The 24,461-nt window shown below is 34.4% G+C and overlaps 1 protein-coding gene across 1 annotated transcript in view; it reads right to left on the bottom strand.

The window, feature by feature from the left end:
• Nucleotides 1-254: 254 nt before the first annotated feature.
• TRPA1 (transient receptor potential cation channel subfamily A member 1) overlaps nt 255-24,461 on the bottom strand; it is a 37,780-nt gene continuing 13,573 nt past the window's right edge. The window contains exons 9-27 of the mRNA XM_037380548.1: nt 22,509-22,608; nt 21,503-21,603; nt 20,054-20,223; nt 19,792-19,956; nt 18,365-18,479; nt 16,918-17,084; nt 15,939-16,032; nt 15,254-15,313; nt 13,770-13,868; nt 12,861-12,931; nt 12,244-12,391; nt 9,395-9,484; nt 9,018-9,187; nt 6,775-6,904; nt 6,464-6,646; nt 5,486-5,554; nt 3,896-4,006; nt 3,270-3,367; nt 255-1,343 (exon numbers count right to left, since the gene is read on the bottom strand). Coding sequence (XP_037236445.1) covers nt 1,112-1,343; nt 3,270-3,367; nt 3,896-4,006; nt 5,486-5,554; nt 6,464-6,646; nt 6,775-6,904; nt 9,018-9,187; nt 9,395-9,484; nt 12,244-12,391; nt 12,861-12,931; nt 13,770-13,868; nt 15,254-15,313; nt 15,939-16,032; nt 16,918-17,084; nt 18,365-18,479; nt 19,792-19,956; nt 20,054-20,223; nt 21,503-21,603; nt 22,509-22,608 — 2,373 coding nt within the window. The 3' untranslated portion in view covers nt 255-1,111. The remainder of the gene's footprint in view (nt 1,344-3,269; nt 3,368-3,895; nt 4,007-5,485; nt 5,555-6,463; nt 6,647-6,774; nt 6,905-9,017; nt 9,188-9,394; nt 9,485-12,243; nt 12,392-12,860; nt 12,932-13,769; nt 13,869-15,253; nt 15,314-15,938; nt 16,033-16,917; nt 17,085-18,364; nt 18,480-19,791; nt 19,957-20,053; nt 20,224-21,502; nt 21,604-22,508; nt 22,609-24,461) is intronic.

Raw genomic sequence — 24,461 nt, 5'->3', positions numbered from 1 at the left:
TCATCCATGGCAATTTTAAGGCACAAGTCACTAATTTACGGTGTCTCTTCCTATGTTTTCTGAAGATTGGAGAAGTTCTGCATAGGGTGAATTACCTTCTGGTGGCTAACTTTTAAATAAACAGGAATCATAATTGTTCTTTACATGAAGAATTAATGAATATAAAGTTCTTAAAGAAAACGTCTGAATTCAAAAGCAGATCAAAAAGTGTTACAATCACATATAGTCATAACTAGTTTATTAGCACTGGTTTTGAAACAAATATACTCAGGTACTTAAACACAGTTTAATTAACGTTTATTTCTACACTTGATATGTTACTGTATATTACATAATGCACTGAATATCCAGTAAATAAACAATAAAACCAAAGTGCAGATTAAAGTAGCAAGGTCAGGTTTAGATTATCAGGAAGGCCAAAATCACAGTAGCAGTGTAAGAATAGCAAGCTGCAAATGACTAATATTTAACATGTCGTTCTATCGTTGCTATATGCATGCTAATACAAATGACCCCTCTGAGAATATATATAGTTATCTACAAAAGAAAACAGTCCTTTCCTTACATTACAATTTCATGATCTTCTCATTCCTTACCTTTCAGGCCTGATCCTGCAGTCCTTACTCAGCAAAACTTCCAACTCAATCTGTCAGGTAAGTTTCTTACTTTTTCTTTAAGCTACATGAAGCCCATTGGCTCTCTCAAAACATCTGAATGCTAAACGATTAGAGTTTGGACTTCTAAAAATGCAGAAATTCTAAAAATATTCATAACAGAAAATAATGTGATTAAGTACAGACCTAAGTGCATTAGGGTCAAATCCAGGAACAGATCTAGGCAGAAGCCTTTGGAACTCTCAGGACAGCAGGGTTGGCATCTGGTGAGTTAGGCACTTTCCTGATTAGCCAGCCACTTTTAGGATCGTAGTTTTGGATGTAGACATCTTCAGTCTCCTTATATAATGTTTTGAGCACCTGCATCCTCTTTTTGGATCTGGCCTTTTTTCATACTTGAATACATGATGTATCACATTAACATTATGCACAGACAATAACAGAAGTGGCTCTAAAGTAAAACAAAATGATAGCATAACATGATATCATAGGCATGTCTAGAATAAGCTATTGTTCTTTTCTGTGCTTGAGTTAGGCACATTTGTTTTAACAGCTTTTAACACTGTATCCCATTTACTATTCTTGTGCTCCAACTGCCTTTTCCTAAACTTGTGCTGAAATAAATCATTGCTGTCTTCATCCTCAGCCTCTGACACTATCTCCATTTTCTGGATAATCAGTTTAATGAGGTCATGTTGCTTTTCCAACAGTGTTGATATATCTTTGAGCCTAAAAAAAAAAACAAAAAAGAAAAAAACATGCATACAGCAGGCTTTGTCATTTGGTTTCAAAAGACATGTTAGTCATTAAAATCATAGATGCAAAAGACCTGACAGTCCCCAACTTCAGCCTTCTGCTAACAAAGAATATTATCTGGAGTACATTTCATTTTTCAAGGTGCTGTACTTCTCCAGGTTTCAGGAAACAGGATTAAAGAACAGATTATTGGTTCTTGAGAAAAGTAACTTATTATATACTTAAGGTCAGAGCAACTTTACTCTCAAAATAAAATTCTGAACAGTTCTGTCAAAAGGTTTTCCTATTGACTGAAGTAGTCTGGCAAAGAAAAAGGGCCAAATTTGCAATGTCAATTAAGCATCCACAAACACTTTGTGAACTTCACAACTACTTTAACCGCATATGAGAGATACTGATGAGGCACTTACTGATCTCCTTTAACGTGCTATCCAAAGTGCAATTGATACGTAAAGAGTTAACAGCAGCATGCACACAGAACACAATTATCTGTTATCTTTTAAGAAACAATGAAAGAAACAGGAAATGTGTCTAAAAACTCTCTTGACAAAACTATCAAACAGGCTTTTTGAAAATCTACTTTTAAGAATGTCTAGACTCAGAAAACTATAGCATGAAATACACATTGTGACTGAAAAGGTTCTCTGTAAAGAACAGTTTGGGGTTGCATTAGATGTAGTTGCTCCCCCCCCCCCCCTTTTTTTTTGTAGAAAAATGTAAATAAGCCTTAAAATAGATGGAAAACACAAGAATTAAGTGTGCAGCAATTAAAAGCCAAAAAAAAAAAAAGAAAACATCCCACCCCAAATTAAAAAACCAAAACCATAACCATATACACTCATCACTGACTTCCACTAGGCTTCAGTAGGAACTGAGTGCTGTTTTGAACTGTGACAATAAAAATGTTCTGGCAACAAGTAAAACAAAGTTGTCAGCCAGTATTTTCAGAGCAGTAAATGTAACTTCCCATAGTGAAACAGCCATAAGTTATTCTATTCCAAGCAATTTTATTATGACGGTTTTCTTCCCTCTCTGTATGGGGGGAAAAAAAAAATAATTTAAAAAAAAAAAAAAGAGTATGTTCTATGCTGGTTCCTGATATATGCTGTAGTATGGATTTGAAGAAAGACTTGTTAAATTCCACTGTTTGCCTACATCTGTAGGGTGTATTCTCATCCCCCTTCAACTCTTGCTGAGTCCTTCATGCAAAAAAGTACTTAATCAGAATCTGTGAAGGGAAACAAAAATTTCGTCGACTCAAAAAAAAAAAAAAGGAGAAAGAAAAAAAAATAGAAAGAGCAGAGGACAGTGAGACAGAATGAGAAAGAAGAGATTTTCCTAGCCCTACATTTACAGAAGGCTTTCCTGAAACCATTCTTACAGATCTATTGGTAAGATGAATAAGAAAAATACTTCCAAGGCTTTGGGAAACAGATTATTTGTTCAAGGGAGAACCAGGACACCAAATCATTTTTAGGGAAACAATCTGAAGCAGATTTACCATTGGACAAGAGGAAAGGCAGTTACAGATTGTGTGCATTTGCAAACCAATTAGAATTACATCAACTGTGAGTTTGAAACAACCCTTGAAAACTTCCAAACACAAATCTCTAATTCTGAAATGAAAACACCTTTTCCCCATTACTTCAGTTTGCTTTAATAAGCAAACAAGCCTGTCCTCTTTGCTATGGGAAATATAAAAATATTTCTCTACCTCACAAGTATTTTGAAGGTAAATACGTTACAGAATATAAAATATTGTTACCATAGTGAGGGAGCTTACTGAAGGACCCTAGATATATTGAATTTTACTTTTTAGGTACAGTATGGAGCTACAGAAGTATATTTGTAATATTGGTTCTACTTATTTTTATAGCAGTAAAATAACACAACAAATACCTGTATTTCTGCTTCAGAACTTCCAGTTCTAATGTTGTATCAGTGCTCTGTGCATCTGTGGTAGAGTCCTCACACCCAAAACAATACTGGAACACGCTCTAAAAAACACATGGAACCAACTGAAATCAGATATTGTAGTCTGACAATAAATTAAAAATACCAAATAAGTGAATGATAACAGTATCCACACAGTGTTAAAGTTGAAAATGGTTTCTGTTATGAAGTTATTTTTTGTATAATAAATATTTGTTTTGCAAAATTTGTTTAATCAGAAAATTCAGTCTACCAAAACCAGCTGAAATGAAAAGTAAACAAACCAAAGAAGAAATGCCAAAAGGGAATAATTCTTTCTGTCTGAATAACTTTTGTAGCTTGTCTCACTCAATAAAGTCACAGATCACTAAGAGCTACAAGAATTCAAACACTAATTACATCTGAATAAGTTAGGCTGTGCTCCAACTGATTTATCATTTTCACTTAAGACAGTCAAGGTCTAATCACAATTCCACTGATTTCAGTTTAATGATTGAGTCTTATTAATGCAATGTTCCTAGCAATCTCCGCACAAAGTAAGTTGATCGTATCACATTTTAGTAAGAATTCTTCAGTCTGATTCACCATCTTACCATAAACCCACAGTATCTTGGCCTGTTGGGATATACAGTGATTGATTCCTGGTCCACCCGACTTAAGAACCAAAATGGTAGCTTCTTCTCTAAATTGGTGTGAAGATTTACCTAAACATAGTTTTACATTTAGAATAACAGAGATTATCTGAAGATAAAGACACATTATCTTGTGAAAATAACTATCATGTCATTATATTCAAATCACTATTGCTAGATGTCAAGTCTTAAGAGGATATCTACGCTGCAAACAATGGTATAATATTTGAAGCCAGACAGACACTAAAACCATCTAGTCATAGTAGCACTGAGTATCTTAGCAAAATTAGTTACTTTACATAGATGTATTTTCATAACTAAAATGGTTCCAAAATGAATTAGCTCTTGTGTAATGGCTTGAATATGTCCTTAGTACACTGTAGGTTGCGGTACAGAATTACAGGGCAGAAATATTCAAAAGACAGAATACTTATCATAGCCACGGGTTTTCAGACCAAATAATAATGGCAGAGTGATCTTTTGCTCTTTAATTGTGCTATATCCTTTTACTAGACAGAGTCTAGTATAGATTAAGCTGCCAGTGGAATGCCTGGGGAGAAAAGTTTTTCCTTGGGTAGAAACAAATATGTTATATATGAATGCCTTTTCAGGTGATGCTAACTTTCCAGTCATTCTCAAATTGCTACAGAAATACTGAGCATATGTATCAAAAAAAACAGAATGTGCAGTATAAGCCTATTGCAGACAACCATAATCCTGCCAAACATACAGAATTTTACATGCTTAATAAAGATCGCATAGTACTGTCTGAAGCTGCAAGTCAACATCCTTCCTGAGCTTTCTGTTGGCAAAGAAATACCTAAACAGGTGGAAGGCATTAATTGCTACAAGAACTGCCCTTATACCTCTGCTTTAGTCATTTTTACCTTTAGGAAAAGAAATACCTCTTCGGAGGAAATGTTACTCTAAAAGAAAATATTTCAAATACACTTGAACTATGCAAGTATAGCACACAATTTAAAGTTATGTGACTACCAGAAGTTATTTCTGAGGTGTTCTTGTGCTTGGTTATTCTGTCTGTGCACACCTCTTTATGACCAGTCACCAGGTAGGCTCATTTAGAAATATGACATTAAGTTTCTTAGTTATACCTGGTATTGCATAGCATCTCCTCAGCACACAGACCAGCATAAGCCTTCAGTATACTGCAATGAATTTGGTGTCCTTTTGATTTCTGTGTACCTTAACCTTTCAACTGCTTGCATCAATTCTCTCCTTAAAAGACAACTATCCAATTTTGAATGCTGCATTTACTCATTTTGAGATTCTGTTGTTGGAATAACTCAGAATTCGTTGAACCGACTGTTCAGAAGTTCCTTAAAAATGCATTTGCTTATACGTTTCCTTTACAATGACTCACATGACTGAAAATGAGATTCAGAATAGGATGCCCATGTTCACCAGTTTGCTTTACAGAGAGGCTAAGATATTATTTAGGGATGTTGATGATAAATCAGATAATTATCGAAATGGTGTTATAACAACGATACCTACTTCCTATAGTTGGTGCTTCTACGGCATGTTACTTACCTGCATTGCAATCCTTTTGAGTGCAGCATATTTTTGTACTTCAGCTATGTCTCCAACAGCCAAACCAATCTAAAAATACCAGGAAAACATTATTTTTTTGTAGTCTGTAATTTCAATTGTATTTCTTATTCACATTTAAATCCAAAATTACTCTGAAGTTAAATTTATTTTGTTTCACTTTGAAAACATACCCCTTTTGTGCATATTTGGAAAAGCCATACCAAGAAATGTAGTAAGCTTTTTTAATGCCAACTATCTGTAAACCAGTAAGGCACCAAAGAGCTACTTCAAAGACCTGTCAAGAATAACGTCCCTTCTTTTTGATTCTTCATTGCTGATGTTACATTAAAAAATTTGACCTCTTGATTATGTATGATCATGGTAGCAATAAATAACTTTAAGAACCTGAATTGATTATTTTTTATCGCTCAGCTCATATAAAAATTTGATTTCCTAAAAAAAATTGATGTTCAACGTAATATGGCTGAAGATGTATTACACATTTTCCCCCTTTTCTGATTCTTTCTGTTCAGGTCAGGCTCATTAGTTTTAATGCTGTTAGTTGTTGATTGCTATTTTGCACACAATGAAGATCTAGGCTTTGGCTTTTTCTTCAAAAAAAATGTTGTTAGTGCTAGGTTATGACAGAAAAGGGTTGAACAAAAATCATTGTTCCCCAATTTTCTTTATCAAGACCTCATAATAATACACTGAAGCTCCAATTCAAATTCCATCACAGTTACTACCCAAACATATGCAAGATAATGCTACAAGAGTTAACTCTGGGAAAATACTCAGAACAGTAAACTAGAGGGAAAATGAATCCAGGGAAAGGCATATTTTTCGTATGTTACTGAAAACACCAATTTGTTAAATAACAAAGGAATGTCACGAATCACCACTGAAGTAATTCTATATGCTAAAATTGTATAGACCTGTGCTTAACAATTTTTGTGTATTAATAAGTAGTTTACTTACTAGCAAGTTCATAAGAAGGATTGGAATAAGCAAGGTAAATATAATGAGAACAGTGTAACTCAGGAATGGATATGGCAATTCACTGCTTAGTAAGGGGTCAAGGAATGCATCATGGTAATTAATGTCTCCCAGCATCATTGCAAAGGTCTTCATTACAGAAAGCAGAGGTGTACTATATGTTTGCTGCAAAAACAAGAAATACCAAAATCAAGAAAAAAAAACCTGATTAAACTTGCAAATAACCTCTTGAGATTCTTTAGTCAAAAATATTATTTATAATGATAAAAAATTAACTATGCCATTCAACTAACCTGTGAACCCAAAAGGACAAAGAAACTCAGTCCAAAGGCCAGTATCAGGAAAAAGAAAACGACAGCAATCCGAATCAAAGTTCTCAAAATTTCCCAGAACATCACAACATAGATGCCATAGTTTTCAAATCTAGGCAATAAGTAAACAAAAAAGATATAGAATTGTTTAGGTTGGAAAAAACCTTTAAGATCAGTGACTCCAGCCGCTAACCTAGCACTGCCAAGTCCACCACTAAACCATTAAATACTGGTTAGAGTCCCTTAAAGTATTTATGTAAGCCAATAAATAATTGTAATTTTCATGTGTGAATAGATATTTTGCCTCTCTGAGACATTCTGAGATGGTACAAACATGTTGTATTTTCAGATCCAAAATAATGCAAGTGGTCTTATTTACAGCAAGCCTAAACTACATAATCTTATATTTTAATGCACCAGAGAAGTACTTCTTCAAGATATTATTTGTCATGGACGACTTTTACCCTTGCTGTAGCCACAGACAGTACAATACTGTACAACTGTTGCACTGGGAATAACAACATCAGGAAATTATCCCATTTTTTCCCTACTTTTTGAAGCAAATTAGCAACCAGAAAAAAGGAAAACTGGCACCATGATCCACCTAGCAGCCACCTGCTTGATTTAAAAATATTTTGCTTTTTATGACACTACAAAGCATGGAAAAGAAGCAAACAAAAAGGAACACGCTTTTTAGGAAGAGGAGCAGCATTTTAAGACATCTGTGTTTCCAGCAACAGTCTGTCATGTGGCAAGCCTCTCCCGTTCTTGGCTTACACAAAAACTAGATCTTAGAACATGAGATGTAATAAAGCAGATTAAGCTACTTGAAGAAACCTGGAACTTGGAAATTTATGTCCTCTGCCAGGTTCATGGACCACATGACTGTTCTGTGCTACAACAGTAGCAACTAAGAAAATCCCTTAAAAGGATTTTCCTCCTGAAATATTATGTGCAAAGCTAAAAAGATCAAACTGGAAGCAGAGCAAACCTGATCTTCTCCTTACTAGGCATGCATTAGGCAAAACTTTATTGAAGTCAATAGAGCTACAAGTTGCTTTGAGAAGAGACAACCTGAATGAGTTAGGAAAATGATGTGTAGAGTTCTGCTGCTATACAAAGGAAAAATATTGAGGCCAGGGAAGCATTTCATCTAGCAGAATAAGGAAGGTTGGGCAATCATGGATTTACTTGTTACTGTTTTGGTTCAACCCCCATTTTGGCCACAGCACACAGCAGAGAGGACACACCCCTTCATTAGTCATCTGAGGTCAGACGCATGTAGGACAAGGCTTGCCAGCAGGCAGTACCATAAAGATACTCTGACATTAACTCCGTTTACAAAACTTGGTCCTTAAACATCCCAACTACAGTAAAATGACCCTGAAATTAATCAGCAAATGCCACATTTGTTTGTCTGCGAGACCTCATGGGGGTGATTAATGCATATATACAAGAAGAATCAAAAGAGTTTGTATGTAGTGTTATCACATACTGTCATCCTTTTTTTCTGAACAGCTCCAAATCATCACCTTTTTTGCTGATCTGCCACACCTCATCTTTGTGCAAGGCCGTCCTGCTCAGGCAAAAATGGTTTTTTTATTAAAGTACTACACCCACACTATTTTTACTTCACCCAGCTCTCCTGCGGTCCATAACTCTTGGACGCTATTGTATCAGTGACAGCATTAAGCTCATTAATGGCAATAAATAGACCTAATGTCAACTATAGAAATAATTTCATCCATTGTAATTCTTTTTACAGGACACTATGGTGTAGAAAAGTGGGGTGTGCCATTTAATCTATAAAATAATAAATTTACCTTCTCCCAGGTATTACTTATAAAAATAGATTTCCCTTTGCCTCTTGTAATTCATGACCTTTTTTTTAAAGTGAAAACCTATACAGTATAATGAAATACATTTTAAAAAGAGGTATGTGGTGTCTTCGCTTAGTTAACATTAAATAAAATCTTGTTATTTCTTTATTTGTCATAAAATATGTTGTGATTCTCTACATGAAAAACACTGAAAACTACTTTACAGTTCATTAGGTTAAAAAATCCATATGGTCCAAAAAAATCCAAACCTGGAAAATTCTATAACTTGAACAAAATAAAAATAAAAAATAGGGCTGTCACACTTGATCAGTCAGAGTTTAAAATATATATAATATCTGAAAATATTATAAGTATTTTAGTGTGAAGCATGTAAATAACTTTTACCGTTGAAGGTAAAGCAAGAAGTTCATCCAAGACAAGTATACAGCAATTGCTCCACATTCCCACTGCAAATGAGCTGGTGTATTAATAAATAAAGAAGACACAAAAATTATGCTTGTAGTATAAATTGTCCAGTCCAGTAGATTGGAGTAATCCAACAAGTATTTCAGTTTCTAGGATTTAAGAGAGACAGATACGTATTTACAAGTTATGCATCATTAAAGGACTGAATTGAATACACTATTTAAATTTTCCTCTCACTTTCAATCTTGTATAAATTGCTATTTCCCTTTTAATTAGGGAAAATCAGATTTATTTCAATATCACACAAGCTGCTATGCAAGCACACTGTCTGAATAATGTCATTTCTCTGTATTTACCTGCTGAATCAGCTGAAATATTTCTTTGCAGATTCCCAGTAAACTCATAATTAAAACTAAACACATACACACCCTTGTGAAGTATGAGTTCTGAAACAAAAATCAGAGCACAAAACAAATTAGAAATTATTGAATGAATGTTTATTTCAGCTCTACCTACTACATACACATTATATTGCCAAGAAAATCTGTTAGCTTGCTTCATATAATCTTACCACTATCTAAATTGTTTTACTAATATTTATTGTGAAATTCATGTCATGTATATTGTGCTCACATAATTCAAACAAACTATGAAAGGATGAGCATTCCCATGATAAACAGTTGCTGTGCAGCTTCCTTACTACTACTATTTCAAGTCTGGGAACTGAAATGCAGTATCTATGCCACATTTTCAGTATGTTTTGTCACTGGATGAACATAAAGACAAATTCTGTTGTCCATAACTTCACCATTGTATCGCAGTAACTGGAATGGAAACAGAGGTCTTTGGAAAAACTGGAAGTCCTGGCATCCTTATGTGGGTGCTCCTTTTGATGCCTCCCTTTACAATCAATATAGCTAGACAACTTTGTTGTGAAAAGCCTGCTATTGGCACAGATAGAAATAGTGAATTTGATCTTTAATAAATGATTTGTTGAGCTCATTCCCCACCTGAGGTGTTCATTAACTCATAGGCAGGCCATAGGCAAATTCATGGCACTCAGTTTTCAGTGGTACTGCCATACACATCAACATCTGCCTATTGCAATGTCCCTCTTTCACCTGGGTTAAGAGTATAGCACCACGTTCTGTAACACTGTGCTCCCTACAGAGCTGGCATTCCCCATCCATTCCCATTACTGGGTCATCAGGACACAGTTTCCTCCAGTGCACGTCATCACAGGCACTGCTGTTACTCTAGTCTCTCAGGCAGCACCTTCACAGCTCCTGTTCGGTGCACTGCTGCTCTACCAGCTGGCATCATTCCTCACTGGAAGACAGGACTCCCTCTTCCAGCTATGCTTCTTCCAGCCAGTTTCTGATGATTCAAGGACCTGGGTCAGTCTGAGTTATTCCCCTGTCTGCTACATGCAGCTCCTGTCATTCTCCTGTCTTCCACCAAGAAGATATGTGAGTTAGTGGAGCATAAATTCTTCCAGTTCTGCTAGCTGTTCTGGCTTCTGCATGTTTTGAGGATCCCACATGTACCGGGCTGGGCTGGGTATGCCATTATCCAGATCTTTTCAGATGTCCGGATATCCTCACACACCTTTTATATCCCTTGAGTTTATTTTATTTCATAGTTCTACTAGCATATCCTTTTTGAGTTCCTATTTCAATTTCATGTTTTTTCTCTCCCAAAAGAACTGTAAAAATTTTTTTTGCCTCTTTTTTTTTTTATTGCGAAAATCTTTGGGTTTAGTAATAAAATCACTTATTAGAAATGGATCATTTGAAAAATTCGCCACACAACAGAATCTTGTCTCCATTATGTTACCGTTTCAGGGCTAATGACACAGGTGTATCTTCTCAGAATATATGACTTCATGTCATGGAGACAGAGCTCTGTGACTCTCCTGCCCTTCACACAGGCACAGGAGTGTAACACTATGCATGAGCTGTACTCACAGGTTCAATACACAGCAGAACCTGCAGTTCCCTCTCTGGAAGTCTAGTACAATGTTCAACTTAGGGACAACCAAAGACAGAATACTGCTCAGTGTTAACTATGGGAAGGAAACACTTACAAAAAGGACGTCAATCAGTCACACCAGTGTTTCTTTTCTAAAGCCTCATTGTCCTGTAGCAGTGGACCCGGCAAGTCTAATTTCTTTGGTTCACCTTGGTATCCTAATTATTCCAGTTTCAGCTTTTGAAAAAAAGTTTGAGCTTTGTCTCTTAACAGCCCCAAAGTATCTATGGAGGACAGCTTTACCTTGAGACAGGGTTCATCCCTGCTTGCTTTCCTTACGGCCCCAACTAAAGCATTATTTCCATTCAACGCATATCATGAGAGATCATTACTCAAATTACTAGAGTAGCCCCACACTTATCACAGCTGTATCTAAGAGACAAATATTCAAAAGTCACTATGATGCATATATACTTTGCTACCTAATCAAGATTTCCATTTGGAGACGTAATTCCAAAATGGGGATGTATCATTCACATCTTAGCACAACACAATTTTATGTATTATTTTTCTTTTAAGTTTATAAACAGGTATTATAGGAAACACCAAATATGCTTAAAACCTCTTCACAGAGTTTTCCATCTATATATGAGTGAATTCTGCTGCTACATTTTTCACTACTGTTGTACATGAGGTACCTATATATAGACTGACAAAAATTGTTCTGTCTTAGCATCATAGTCCATGAGCTTAGTGAAGAAATACTGGGCCTGCAAGGGAAAGTAATACCTAATATGGGCAAAGAAAGATATATTTGAATACCCAAAATCACTTTATTGACTACTCTTTCTATGCCAGATTTTGTATGTGCAAGATCATTTATTTTGGTTGCAAAGTAAAAGGACACAAAAAGCTAAAGAATCTACTGTTTTCTGTCTTCTCATAATTAAATACATGTTAATCCTTTTTTCTTCAACATTAAAGAAATATTCACTTCAGAGGAGAAATTGAAGTAACCATGTCCCAGATGTAAAAGTTTCAGAAAAGACTAAAAATAAGAAATAAGAACTGAAAATTATCTACAGAAGTTGCTGCTGAATGTTTAAAAGCATATAATTCAATTCTATTCCTTAGAGTTGCTAAATCATAAATAATTCTATAAATTATTCAAATAACCATACATCTCTGCTATAAAAAATCTGTATGTATTGTAAGTAGTAAGAAAACTCAGTACCTCATATTCTAGTGGTCTTGCTTCATAGATCTCTGTTCCATTCAAAGGTCTTCCTGGCTGTATGTGAGTGACCAGAAGAGTCAGTGGGATGAGACCGAGAGAATATATGCCTAAATTCATTAGATGTGCTCGAAATCCATAGGCCATCCTTGAAAGCGAGAACGTTAAAGTTACAACACTGTACAAATGCAGAAAGCATGCATTCAAATGTAACAGCCAACAATGTTTTCAAGATGAGGAGATAAACATTTCTTAAAATGTCCTTTTGTGATGAATGTGTTCATCGAGCTTTATGTGGACAAAAGTGTATCGGCCCTTCTGAAATACTGTTCCTTCTCTTTTTAACTTGGCAATCCTATTATATATTTTTGCAATAAAGCAGAAACAAAGATAGTGGTTGTCTTTCCTGTAAATATCAAAGAATCTTTACTAAATGCTAAGCTACATTTTATATGATAATCAGCATATTCTAAACATGCTTATGAGAGGTTGTATGGAAAAGACATTTGCTTCAGTCAAAACTATACATATGTACATCTTAGTGAACAACTCTCAGGCACAACAGACTTCATTCTGACATGCAATATTATATTTTATGTATATTAAAATACACCTACCATTTCATAAGCAAATATTCTTTACACACGGGATGACTGAGTAGCTCCATACGATTGTGGCGTACCATGGCCTATGAAACAAGAAAGCAGAACAACAAAACTTATCTCATGTAGGTAAGTAAAGTGCTTACAAAACTGGCTAGGCCACCTTGTTTAATTGAATATTAGTGTAATGAAAAGTAAAATGTAAGATACTGAAAAGTTCTGTTCATGCACTCTGGCCCAAAGCTATTATTATCTTGCCTTCCCTGCCTGCTGAGGCATTCAGCTTCCCTTCTGCTGCTCTGTTAGTCTATTTTAAGCTTTAAAAAATTATACGACTATTCCAACTATATCTATAAGATGACCGAGTTTTTCTAGTTACATTTAACAAGAAAATATTTATTAATTATTAGACAGTATACCAAGTCTAATTGACAACAGGAAGCCCAAAAAGTAATCAAATAAAGCCAGAAAGTATTTTCTGTAAACATTTTCTGACAAAGACTGAGGGAACAGACTGGCAATGTGAAAGAAAGCAAACTTTGTTTTAGGTCCAGAACGTATCTTGCAATTAGCACACAAATTTTTTTTTGTTTTGCCAGGTTTTTCAATGTTTTACATTCCAGTGCAAGGTCACTACAATGACTGGAGTATGGTTTGCTTTGCTGTATTACCTGCACATACAACATTTTCTCTTGAAATATTCATAGTTTTTTAAATAAACTAGGAATTTTTACCTAAACCTAAAAGAAACGTTATTTATTGCTTACACTACAAGAACTTTGGTTCATATTTCATTCCAATATACTTTAAATATGCAGAGTTATGGGCTTTGGAGAAGAAATACTATGATGAAAAATTCAAACTTTTGATTTTATCTAAAGCAAGACAGCATGGAATGATGTCAGAGTGAAATGAAGAACTCACATTTAAAGTGGTAAGTGGTTCATAGAAAATGTCTTCACCTTCCTTTAGTTTCTTGTTAAGTGTCAGGGGACACTGAAGATACCTGAAGTTATATTCAATCTGAATAATAAACATACACCAGCATTTAAATGTGATGAGACAGGTAATCTAAAACTGAGATAATGTTCTTAATTTTTAAAAAGTTATCCTTTAGAGACAAAAAAGCATATTGTGTCAAAGTAATTAGAACATTGATGTATACTGGTTGTTGGTTACTCTGCCAGTGAACATAATGCCATCAAGATACACATTTGTGACTGTAAGATGATTAAATAAATAGTCATTTTGAATTGTAAAATAAAAAGTACACATTTCTTCTTCAAATAGTACAGTTTAAAAAGGTCATTCTCGTAACTGTAATTTGTTTTAATGTTAACTGAAGAAAAGCTTGTATTTAAAAGTTATGTGGCTTTGATAACACAATATAAAGAAAAGGTACAGTAGCAGAAAATTTGCAATTTTTCTGTTAATGATATAGACACAATCCAATGTAAGAACTGATCAGGTTGAAATCATACTGAAAACAAAGGTAACATAACTGTAGAACATTCATGCCTGCCTCCTTAGCATTATGAAAGCAATCTACTGCCTGAGATTTGGGACAAGAATTTACAAAAAGGAAACATGTTGGACTCTGAATTATTGATGACAATAAAAACGTGTTTTTTAATGCATAAATAGATACATCTTCTAACACTGTTATTTTAAAATATCCATATCTGATACCCAGCTTGAATGCAGGAATTAGCACAGCAAAGATAAATCTATAGATTGCTCAAGTTTAATGTTACACTTTTTAAAATGCATAAACATGAAGATTACAGAAACTGAACTTCACAGCTGTTTACAGCCCAAAGGATAAAATAAGATCGGTCACCTGTGTTTTCTGTTAAGAGCTGATATTCATCTACAAGTGTATCTTATCCATATGAACTTGATGTATACATTAAAGTATACATATTGTGTACTTCCCAAACTTTCAAGTCAAAAATGTGTTCACTTCAGTGTCACAGAGGCAATAAAGAGAATTAAATCAGTAGCTTTGCTGAGAAGAAAAAAAAAAGAGACTAATAATTGAAGATTGCTAGTACCTATCTGATGCAGTGATTTTTAAAAGTCATCTTAATACCGAGGAGTTTCTTGCCAAATATATATTAAAAGCATAGATTCAAATACAGTTATTGGTGAATAACTACTGAATTATTAATAAAATCAAGTTCAAATATTGGCTGATTTCAATTTACCAGCTATAGAACTATAATTGCAACTATAGAAAATTTTTAAGAGGTATTGGAATTTAGCCCACTATTAGTACCTGTAAGCCAAACTGATGATTTTCTACGTTAATTATTATGCAAATAATGTACCACTGCTAACTTATAGCCAGGCATATTGTGAAATATTCCATCCTAAGACTGTAAAATGTAAATTTTTCATCCACTTACATAGAAGTCTCGACTTGTCTTTTCCTCTGAAGACTCAATTATGCAGTTGTCCAAAACCAGCTTTGCAGATGGAACAGAAAAGTGAATTAAGGAGATATACATAGCATTTATCAAAAGAATACGTTTGTACCTGAAGAAAATGACCTTCAAATACAGCAGTCTTCTAACAGAAGTGATGATTCAGTCAGATTTTATGGTGCATGCTTTGAAGACATAAAACTCTAGAGTTTACATGTAGGAGGTAAATAATGAAACTGTAGTTTACAAGGCTAGTTCACAAGCACAAAACATGAAGTGCTTATGAAAATATACATACCAAGTCACTTGCTGGTTTAATAAAAAGCATTTCTGTACCATCATTTGACAGTTAGCCCAGAAGGTGAAAATATCTCAGACAGTTTTGAACCCAATTGTCTTCTGACTTTCATTACTTTTCTACTCCTTTTTATACTCATAGTTCCATTGACCTCGGGAAGCTAAGAACTTTTATAGTAACACTGAATCAAACCACCCATACCGAAACTATCACTAAAATACAGTTAAATCAATTTGTGAATGTATAATGTTTCTAGTTTATAATAATACATATTAGTGAGGAAAACGTTGGGAAAACAATGGCAAATGATACAACATAACTAAGGGTTTTTTTGTGCAGTCATTTCTTTAAGACGTGCAGAAAACTTACTTTAAATGAATCAGGAAGATACTCAACCATTTCCAGCAAAGGACACTTATTAGCACTAGAATAGTGAGAGAATGTCACAACAGCTTCTTCCCACCTGCAAAAATGAGTTAAGATAATGGAAGATGAATTAGTTGCTTCTCTTTTAAATTAACTACTTTTAGATTATTTGAAATTTATTAAAGATATTATCTTGCACATTGCAGTATGTAACAACTTTACATACGTTAATTGGAAAATCAGCTGTTTGGGGAGTAATTGAGTAACATTCTGGATGCTTCTCTATAGAACGATTCATGTTTAATTCTGTTATAAATTAAACAGTGATATTTCAACTATGCTAAGACCTAAAAAAATATGAAATTCAACTAAATCTGGAATCTTGGGTTATAAGATTAGGTGAGTAATAATAAATACAGTAGAATATTGGCAATGTTCTTGCAACTCTTACCAAGAAATGTGATCATTGGGCGATGGTGCAACAGTTTTATTCCTGAAGTAGGCCTTCAATATATTGTTATTAAAAATATTCCAAATTGCAGTTGAACTGCCACATTTTTAAATATTTGCAACATTTATACCAACAACTTTAAATTAAATCTCTTGAATGGTATCAGATGTATTCACATTTTGATTAAAATTCTGTAGGTACTGAAGCATTATGTAGAAGGCCAAAATGATGTATGTAAGAAGAGAGAAGACATGAGAAGGATTACTTATTTCTAATGGCTTCTACATGTTTTTTTTAACAGAATCTGAATACTCAATCTAATATTGAAAACAAAATGCCATATATGTCCATTACAATTATGCCATTTTTTTCTATTTGCTTTCACTAGAACACAACAAAATCTCTGGAATTTTAAAATATGCACGCAGTCTTACTTATTAAACTACAAGTTTTAAGAACTTGATCTCAGTTCAAAAACAAACCAAAACACAATGGAAAATAAATTCAAAAAGCATATTTTATGTACTGTACCTTTTGTGCAATATGACAGCAGACACTACGTCTTTTCTCCTGTTGTGTATTGCTTCATGGAAAAAAGAAGCTACTGCTTTGTTGAACAGAATTTTTGCACCATAGTCAAGAAGTAACCTTACTGCTTTTGCATGTCCTTCTCTTGCAGCCAGGTGTAAAGCTGTGTTCTGCAAAGAAAGTAATACACAATGCATCCATAAAAATAATTTAAAAAAAAGTACAACATATTTCAGCATATGTGTATGTATATATAAATAAATATATACACATATTTCCCACATTGAAAAGTCACATTATTCTCAGTTGCAAGTCCTGAATACTTTTGCTAGCAATGTTAAAAAGTAGAATATTGTCACAGAGTTTCTGATAGAGATTATAGACAAGTTCTTTATCCTATGCCTACAGCTACAGTAGTGCTAATTCTGAAGAGGAAAGTCAGCTGCAGGCAAGAAAAGACAATTCATTAATACATTTTAGTTTTGTGACTAACAAACTGCAAGTCACAAATAGGTAAAAATGATAGTATCTACAGATACAGAACACCTGCGTTGTTTGATATACAGGAAAAGAAGCATCCAATTATATCCAGATGTGCTCATACAAACAAATCTGCAAGAAAATTTGCAGGCACAGTAATTTCATAAAGGTAAGGCAATGAGTGGTTTAGGAATCAAGTCACACTGAAACTGACTTTTGAAAGCCTTCCCAACTCACCCAGATTTTTCTGAGGGAAATTAAGAACTAAGCATTGGTTTCTCATTAATTCCAGGCAAGATTTGTTCCTAATCTAATAATTCTAAATTTTTTCAACATCAGTTCTCAGAGAACTTAGCAACACGTTCTGTGTTGCAAACTGAATAGTTCTTCAGAATGACCACCTCTATGTTTTCTGATGTGGAACTGTTAGGCAGGTTCATGCAAGAGGTCTCCAATCCAAGAAACAAGATTCTGTCTTGACCCAACAGACACTGCATTTGTCCAAACTTCAGAGCAAGAGAGGAGCTCTGTCTGTTGGACATCACTGTGCAGAACGGATGGATTTCAAACAATATGTTAATGAGCTATAGTTGATACTGGGTTTTTTAAAATCTGTATAAGCTCCTTAAATTTAAATTAACAATGTTTGTACTACATTGTTAAAATACTCTTGTATTGTAAAGGAGGCAAGAGGGACATGTCTAACATACTCGGTATTTTATGTTTTCTATTAGGCTATTTTTTTTTTTTGGTCTCCCACTTATAAGAATTGGATAACCATTTCAGTAATCATATATTAATCTAAGCAATAAGCTTTAACAGTGGTGAAACATAAAGACTTTAAATCTGCCACAAGAAATGAAATATTACATAAGTAATGCACAGTGGAAAACTACTAATAGCATACCATCGACGTTTGGTCTAGAAGTAATAACAGGCAAGAAACAAATAATGCTATGTGAACACATACCCCTTCTTCATCCACTCTGTCAGTACACTTCACATTAGTATCCAGAATGATCTGCATTGTGCGAGTGTATCCTCCGAAGGCAGCATGGTGCAGGGCTGTCCAGCCTTTATAATCACTTGCATGTAGCAGCATAAAATTAGTAATTATAAATGGAAACATTTTTGTAAATTTAAAGTAAATGTAAATGCCTTCTCATTTGATTAAAACCTCTTTTTCTTTGGCATGACTACTGCAGAGATGTCCATGCCTTCTGTCAACATTTATGTGATTATCAATGCATTATTTGGAAGTAAAAGGTTCAACTCAACAACAGTACTTGGGTCCCCCTCTCTTTTCTTCTATTTCTGTATATATCTGGATTGAACCCATTTTCTTATATGTTCCTTGAAAATAACACAATTGCTTGTAATAGTCTGTCACTAATACTTGGCAACAGATGTGGAAGAGATCATGGCCATATTACAGATTTTTGCATTTAAAGACAGTGAATATACAAAATATTATTAACACACAAATCTATTCCTATAAATATTACTTCATCTTAGTATAATGAAACTCAGTAAGTCTTTTATCACATAGAACCTACCAGGATATTTCTTTAAAACATGTCTGTTTTCAGTCTAAATTAAGCCTAAATACATGCACATATGCTTGTGTACTCATATATATATACTTTTATATATATCTGTATGTATATTATTCTCTCTAGCCTTGCTAGGTGTACTAGTCCAGCTAAGGACACTGGAAATAAAGGATTTGACAGTCCATTTAGTGGGTCCTCCACAGTCACAAATAACGAACATATGACAGGTCTTGCTAAAGGATCTCCTTGGAATGCTTATGCCTCTAGCTCCAAGGTGTAGCTGCAGTGGACTTGGAAGCACAGGACTTGAAAGTTAAAGTTCCAGACTGTACCTTGGAGACAGGACTGTCAACTTTTGCTAGCTTTGGCTTCTGGTGTTACTAGTGTGAGCCTGGAAGCTTTTGCGGAGCTGCCAATGATCTGAGAATCTTTGACCTGAAAGCAGGACTTAGAATGCCATGCAAGTTGCCTGTGAACCACCAATCCCAAGAACCCCTATCCAAGCCTGTCAGTGAAGCTGAAATGATTATAATATTTCCAAAACACTATCTTTTCCATCAAAAAGTTCAGTATTCTTAGTTGAATTTAAAGAAACCTCAGTTTCCCCAGCATTAGAAGCCTTGCTTTACAGCTAGGCATGATTCTATGTTGTCAGGTTGAAGCAATGTACAATCAGCGTAGTTTTACAAATATTTTTCAATACAATCTTATATTGTGTATTTCTATTTGTATATATTAATATATTCAATATTTTCATATATCATATTAACTTCCCATCAGATGGACATAAAATGTAGGGTGGTAATTCTTTTTTGCCTTAATGAATGGAAATCTGTGTACTTACCACAGAAAAAGGGCCCCTCTTTTCAGAAGAAACTGAACTACCTTCTCATGACCATTTTGGGCTGCCAAATGAAGGGGAGTCATTCCCTTCTTGTCACCTTCATTCAAAAGTCTTGTGTCTTTCATATCTCTTATAAGTCGTTGACAGGTATTGATACGCCCATAGCTGTGAAAGATAAACATAGAAATTAATGTAAAAAAACCCAAAACAAAACAGATGGAAAAAATGGCATTGATTCCATTGTCTCAACTACACTACTAACCTGGCAGCAAAGTGTAATGGTGACTTCTTGTCCCTGCTCTTAGAATAGATGGAAACGTTGAGGCTGAGTAAATTATTTACAGACAGAGCCACACCTTGTCTGCATGCATAATGCAGTGGAGTGCATCCTTCATTATCTTCATCCACAACAAGATTTTTAATATGTTCCATCTGTTACCCCCCAAAAAACCCCAAAAGCACAGAATTACATTTGTATCACTAATGATCCACAGCTTCTAATAGGTTGTAACAATAGCATTAATACTTTAAAGTGGTATCTAATAATAAGAAATAAAGTTTAGGAAAAGTAAATTTAGCAACAATGAAAATTTAACGTCTGCTGATTTGTGGGTGACCGATTTTGAAAATAACTACTCTTTGAAAAACACAGCAGTTTGCCAGTCTGCACCCTTGCTGCAATCCAACCACAGTAAAAGTATAATACAGGAGATTCTTCTTTGCTGCCATTCAACCGTAATACTGATTGCTGTCAGCAGAAGGCTTGTACAGAACATAAGGGTCGTCTATAGTCTGTACTCCGTAGCAAAACTTCTGGCTGTCAAAAATCATTGGTTCACTGGCTTACAGTGTAATTTTATTTCCCCCATTTCTCTTTCTAATCTTCATTTCTCTGTTTTTCATCTGCACCTTGTCTAACACTATCCTATGTATAGCCTTTCTTAAAGCAACTTAAAATCTCCTCCCCGGTCTACTCCACTCCTTTGTCTGAATTATGAGCATGATTAATAATTAGAAAGTCAATGCAGACAACTGAGGTTTATCACTCTGGTTTAAAACTGATTCTCTACATCTGCTGAAAAGAGAGGTTAAACCTGTTCTGCATTACTAATCAAAGCTGTTTACAGATTTCAGCAGATGTAAGATAAGTTATACTTGATTCACATTTAAAAGGTTGTTTCTGGAGGCCAGCAAATTTAATGCTTTCAAGCGAGCTTCGGCTCTAGCAGTATGAGTGCTTCACCTTAGCATAGCCAAATACAAATCCATGTTTGAAATCCTTTTTAAAACTAAATCCAAGACTTCACTACTGTCCACAAGAAACTCCTGCAGAATATGCTGTAAGCTCTTTAAGTCCTAGAGCTTGACTGTGTATGAGCACATTCCCCAGCTTTACTGCATGCAAGCTAGGAAAATAGAAGTGAAAAGTTCTATATTTTATTGCCTACCTCTTGAGCTATTCAATCCCCCAACAGCAAAATAATTTATGGGATTATGTTATTCCTTTGCCTGGCAATAAGAAAACTGTATTATTGGCTTTGAAATGTTTTAATGAGAGATATGTACCTCTTCAAACTATTATCTGTGACATGGGGCACCTTAACAAGTACCACAAACTTTACAAACACTCCAAAGTAAAATGGTTAGCTGTTTTTTTCTTTACATTTTCTAGTAAGGATAACAGAAAGACATAAATCAATGCTTACTGTACCTGCAGAAATTTCTCATTCAGATGCTGTAATCCTCCAGGTTGCAATACCGTCAAATGCAAGAAATTCCGACCAAGATGATCTTTTAATGACACATTTGCTCCTAGATAAATATGGAAATAAACACCAGCAACTTCAAAACTGCTGGCCCCTGACACTAACTGATGATGTTCAAGACAAAGGAACAAATGTGTTTATAAATCTATAAAATAACAAATATCATTTCAAGTCAACATTATAATATACAATTTTACTTACAAAAAGTCCTCTACTGACACTCAGATTTCATCGTTATCTCATGTGTGTATGCATTTTGTATTTCAATGCAGCACTAAGATTTATGGGTGGCCCTTACATTCAGACATACTGAGCACCCACAAATCGAGAGGTAATTTATATATATGCAGATGATTACTTCTTCTACTGTTTAAAAGTTGTAATCTTTTTATAGCTTTGAAACTTATTAAAGGGCTTATTAACACAATCAGTTATATTACTACCAACAAGAGGTAATATCATAACAATAAGTAGCTTGCATCAAAAGCGTAGCGATTGAAAAATACAGCTCAAAACATTTTCAAGGGGAGTGTGATTATACAAAACCACAGGTAATGTTTGAAATATGGGCTTTAACAGTTAAAAGTTGACTGCTGGTACAAAACATGACTCTGTATAAATGGTATATTTATTCCACAGTTCTGCTACTTTGTGAACTGCCAAGGAATGCAGGGATGGTGTGCCAGGGCCACCTCTACCTTGACAAGCATGACAAGATGGCATACACATTTTTCTACAGCCTGCTCATTCTGTGTTAAAAAGGGTGAAATCATCACACTAATTCCTCCTTTATCTCAGGGGATACCAGCACTGTGCAGCTGTTTAGTTCAGCTGCTCCTGGACTGCATGTTGAAGTAATGAATTGAAAATGAGAGGAAAGTGAGACACAGAGTTTTAACATGTATGAACCTTGCCTAAAGGAAGTATATCATATGTGTAATTCCTTTTTACCTTTTGAAAGCAGTAAATTCACAATTTTCCATGATGCACAGGAAGTGGCCAACAAAAGCGGGGATCGACCTTCTATGTCAACACTATCAATATTAGCACCCTGGAATGAAGAATTTCAAGTTTATCATAAATAATGAATAAATGAAATTTAAAAATAATGCTGCCCTTTATAGGCATAGCAGAATTACAGGCATTCTTAGTAACTACAGATGCTCCAGATAAGTAAATCAAATAAACACATTACATCTGTATATAAAAATACTATGTTTTAAAACCATCAGCCACAGCCCAGTCATCTATATATATAAATTTAGATTATAAATTAGTGGCCTAGTTCTAAGTATACTGAACTCACGACTCATGATCTTTGTTAGGGTACCTTTCCATGCATTTAAATACTGAAATATAGAATTCTAACTTAAAAATACTGGGATTGAAGTTCTGAACAAATACAAAAATTGAAGCCCTTCGGAATGATGGGGTCTTATCTATCAAAAATAACTAAAACAAGACCCTTCTGAATCTCTGTGGTATATGAACACTGTTCAAGAAGGCATCCAAAGATTAGTATAGTTCGATCTGTATAGCTTGATTTATTTACATTTTCTATTCTTCACCATAAGCTATATAAGCCAAGTTAATTTTGACTCCAAAGTAAGTCTGTCAACAGTGGACACATTTTTATTCTTCAAACTCTAGGTTTTTGGTATGACCTTTCTCCTTAGGGGAAGCACAAGGACTGGACTAAGTTATTCTGGCAAAAGCCCAGTTTTGCTGTTTTGTCTGTTTTTGCACGAGATGCATATTGCCAGGACAGTATGGTCACTATGGTCACAGTATCACTATGATAATATCAGCAAAATGCTATGAGCATAAACACATTTATCTAAAAAATCCTGCCAACAAGGCAGTATGAAAATACAAATAAATGAACCAATGAGGTGTATGTATTTTTATGATGGTTTAGGTATAATTTTTCTAGATATTTAGTTGCAAATCTGGGTAAGGAACACAGTGCACACAAAAATCTATTTTATTTCAGGTAATATCCAAAGATCATTGAAAAAAAATAATAAAATCAATAGGAGTTTTTCCATTAACTTGAATTGTCTTTGGGTCCAGTCCTAATTCAAGAGAGAATTAATCATCATCATGAGCAATATTTACTTTCTAGGATGGTAAAACCTGTAATGTAGTAATAAGAAACATTTAATAAATGTACGATGATTACTTTACCACAGAGAACAGGAAGCTTCCAATGTGTGCTGATGAAATGTAACACATGCAGGACCTTTTCCCCAATTACCTTTCTACGAGGTAAGACAACCTCTTAAAAATGCTCTTATTCATCAGAGAAACAGAGACCTTTTTTATCCAAGTGGCTCATTCATTTCAGTGAGCGCAGGGCAGCAATTTCCAGTTAATAACACAATCTTTAATTGCCTTTCCTCCAGTTAACATCATTGTTCAGCCTTCAGCAAAATTAATTCAGCTGCATTCACCATTAGTTCTCACAACCAGGAGTAACTTATATATTGTCACATATATTTACCACATTCACAATCCAGCTGAATTAAGAGTTTGTAAATCTAGTTTCTGACCTGTGTTTACTTTTCAATTTATACATTAGTACATTAATATATATGAATAAAACATATATTAATATAAACCCAATGCTGTTACATAGGAAAAATATAAAAATAAATATGCAATTTTTGTAAATATCAATTAGAATTTATACCAGTTTAGTCCTTCATTTTTCTTTTTAGTGAAGACAAAAGAAGAAAAAGAGGAAACACGAAGTCCAAAAAAAGGAAGCAAGAAAATGTGTAAAATAACTGCTTATTTACTTTTGATATGCACATTTCAATAAAATTAATGAAGTAAACTCCGGAAGCATCAGACGCTTCAATGCTAAATTGTCCAGTACACAAGAAAAAAACCCCAAACACT

The sequence above is a fragment of the Falco rusticolus genome, chromosome 3 (genome assembly GCF_015220075.1).
Source record: "Falco rusticolus isolate bFalRus1 chromosome 3, bFalRus1.pri, whole genome shotgun sequence".
NCBI lineage: Eukaryota > Metazoa > Chordata > Aves > Falconiformes > Falconidae > Falco > Falco rusticolus.
The sequence above is the reverse complement of the archived record's forward strand: the minus strand, read 5'-3'. Positions and strand labels throughout refer to the sequence as shown.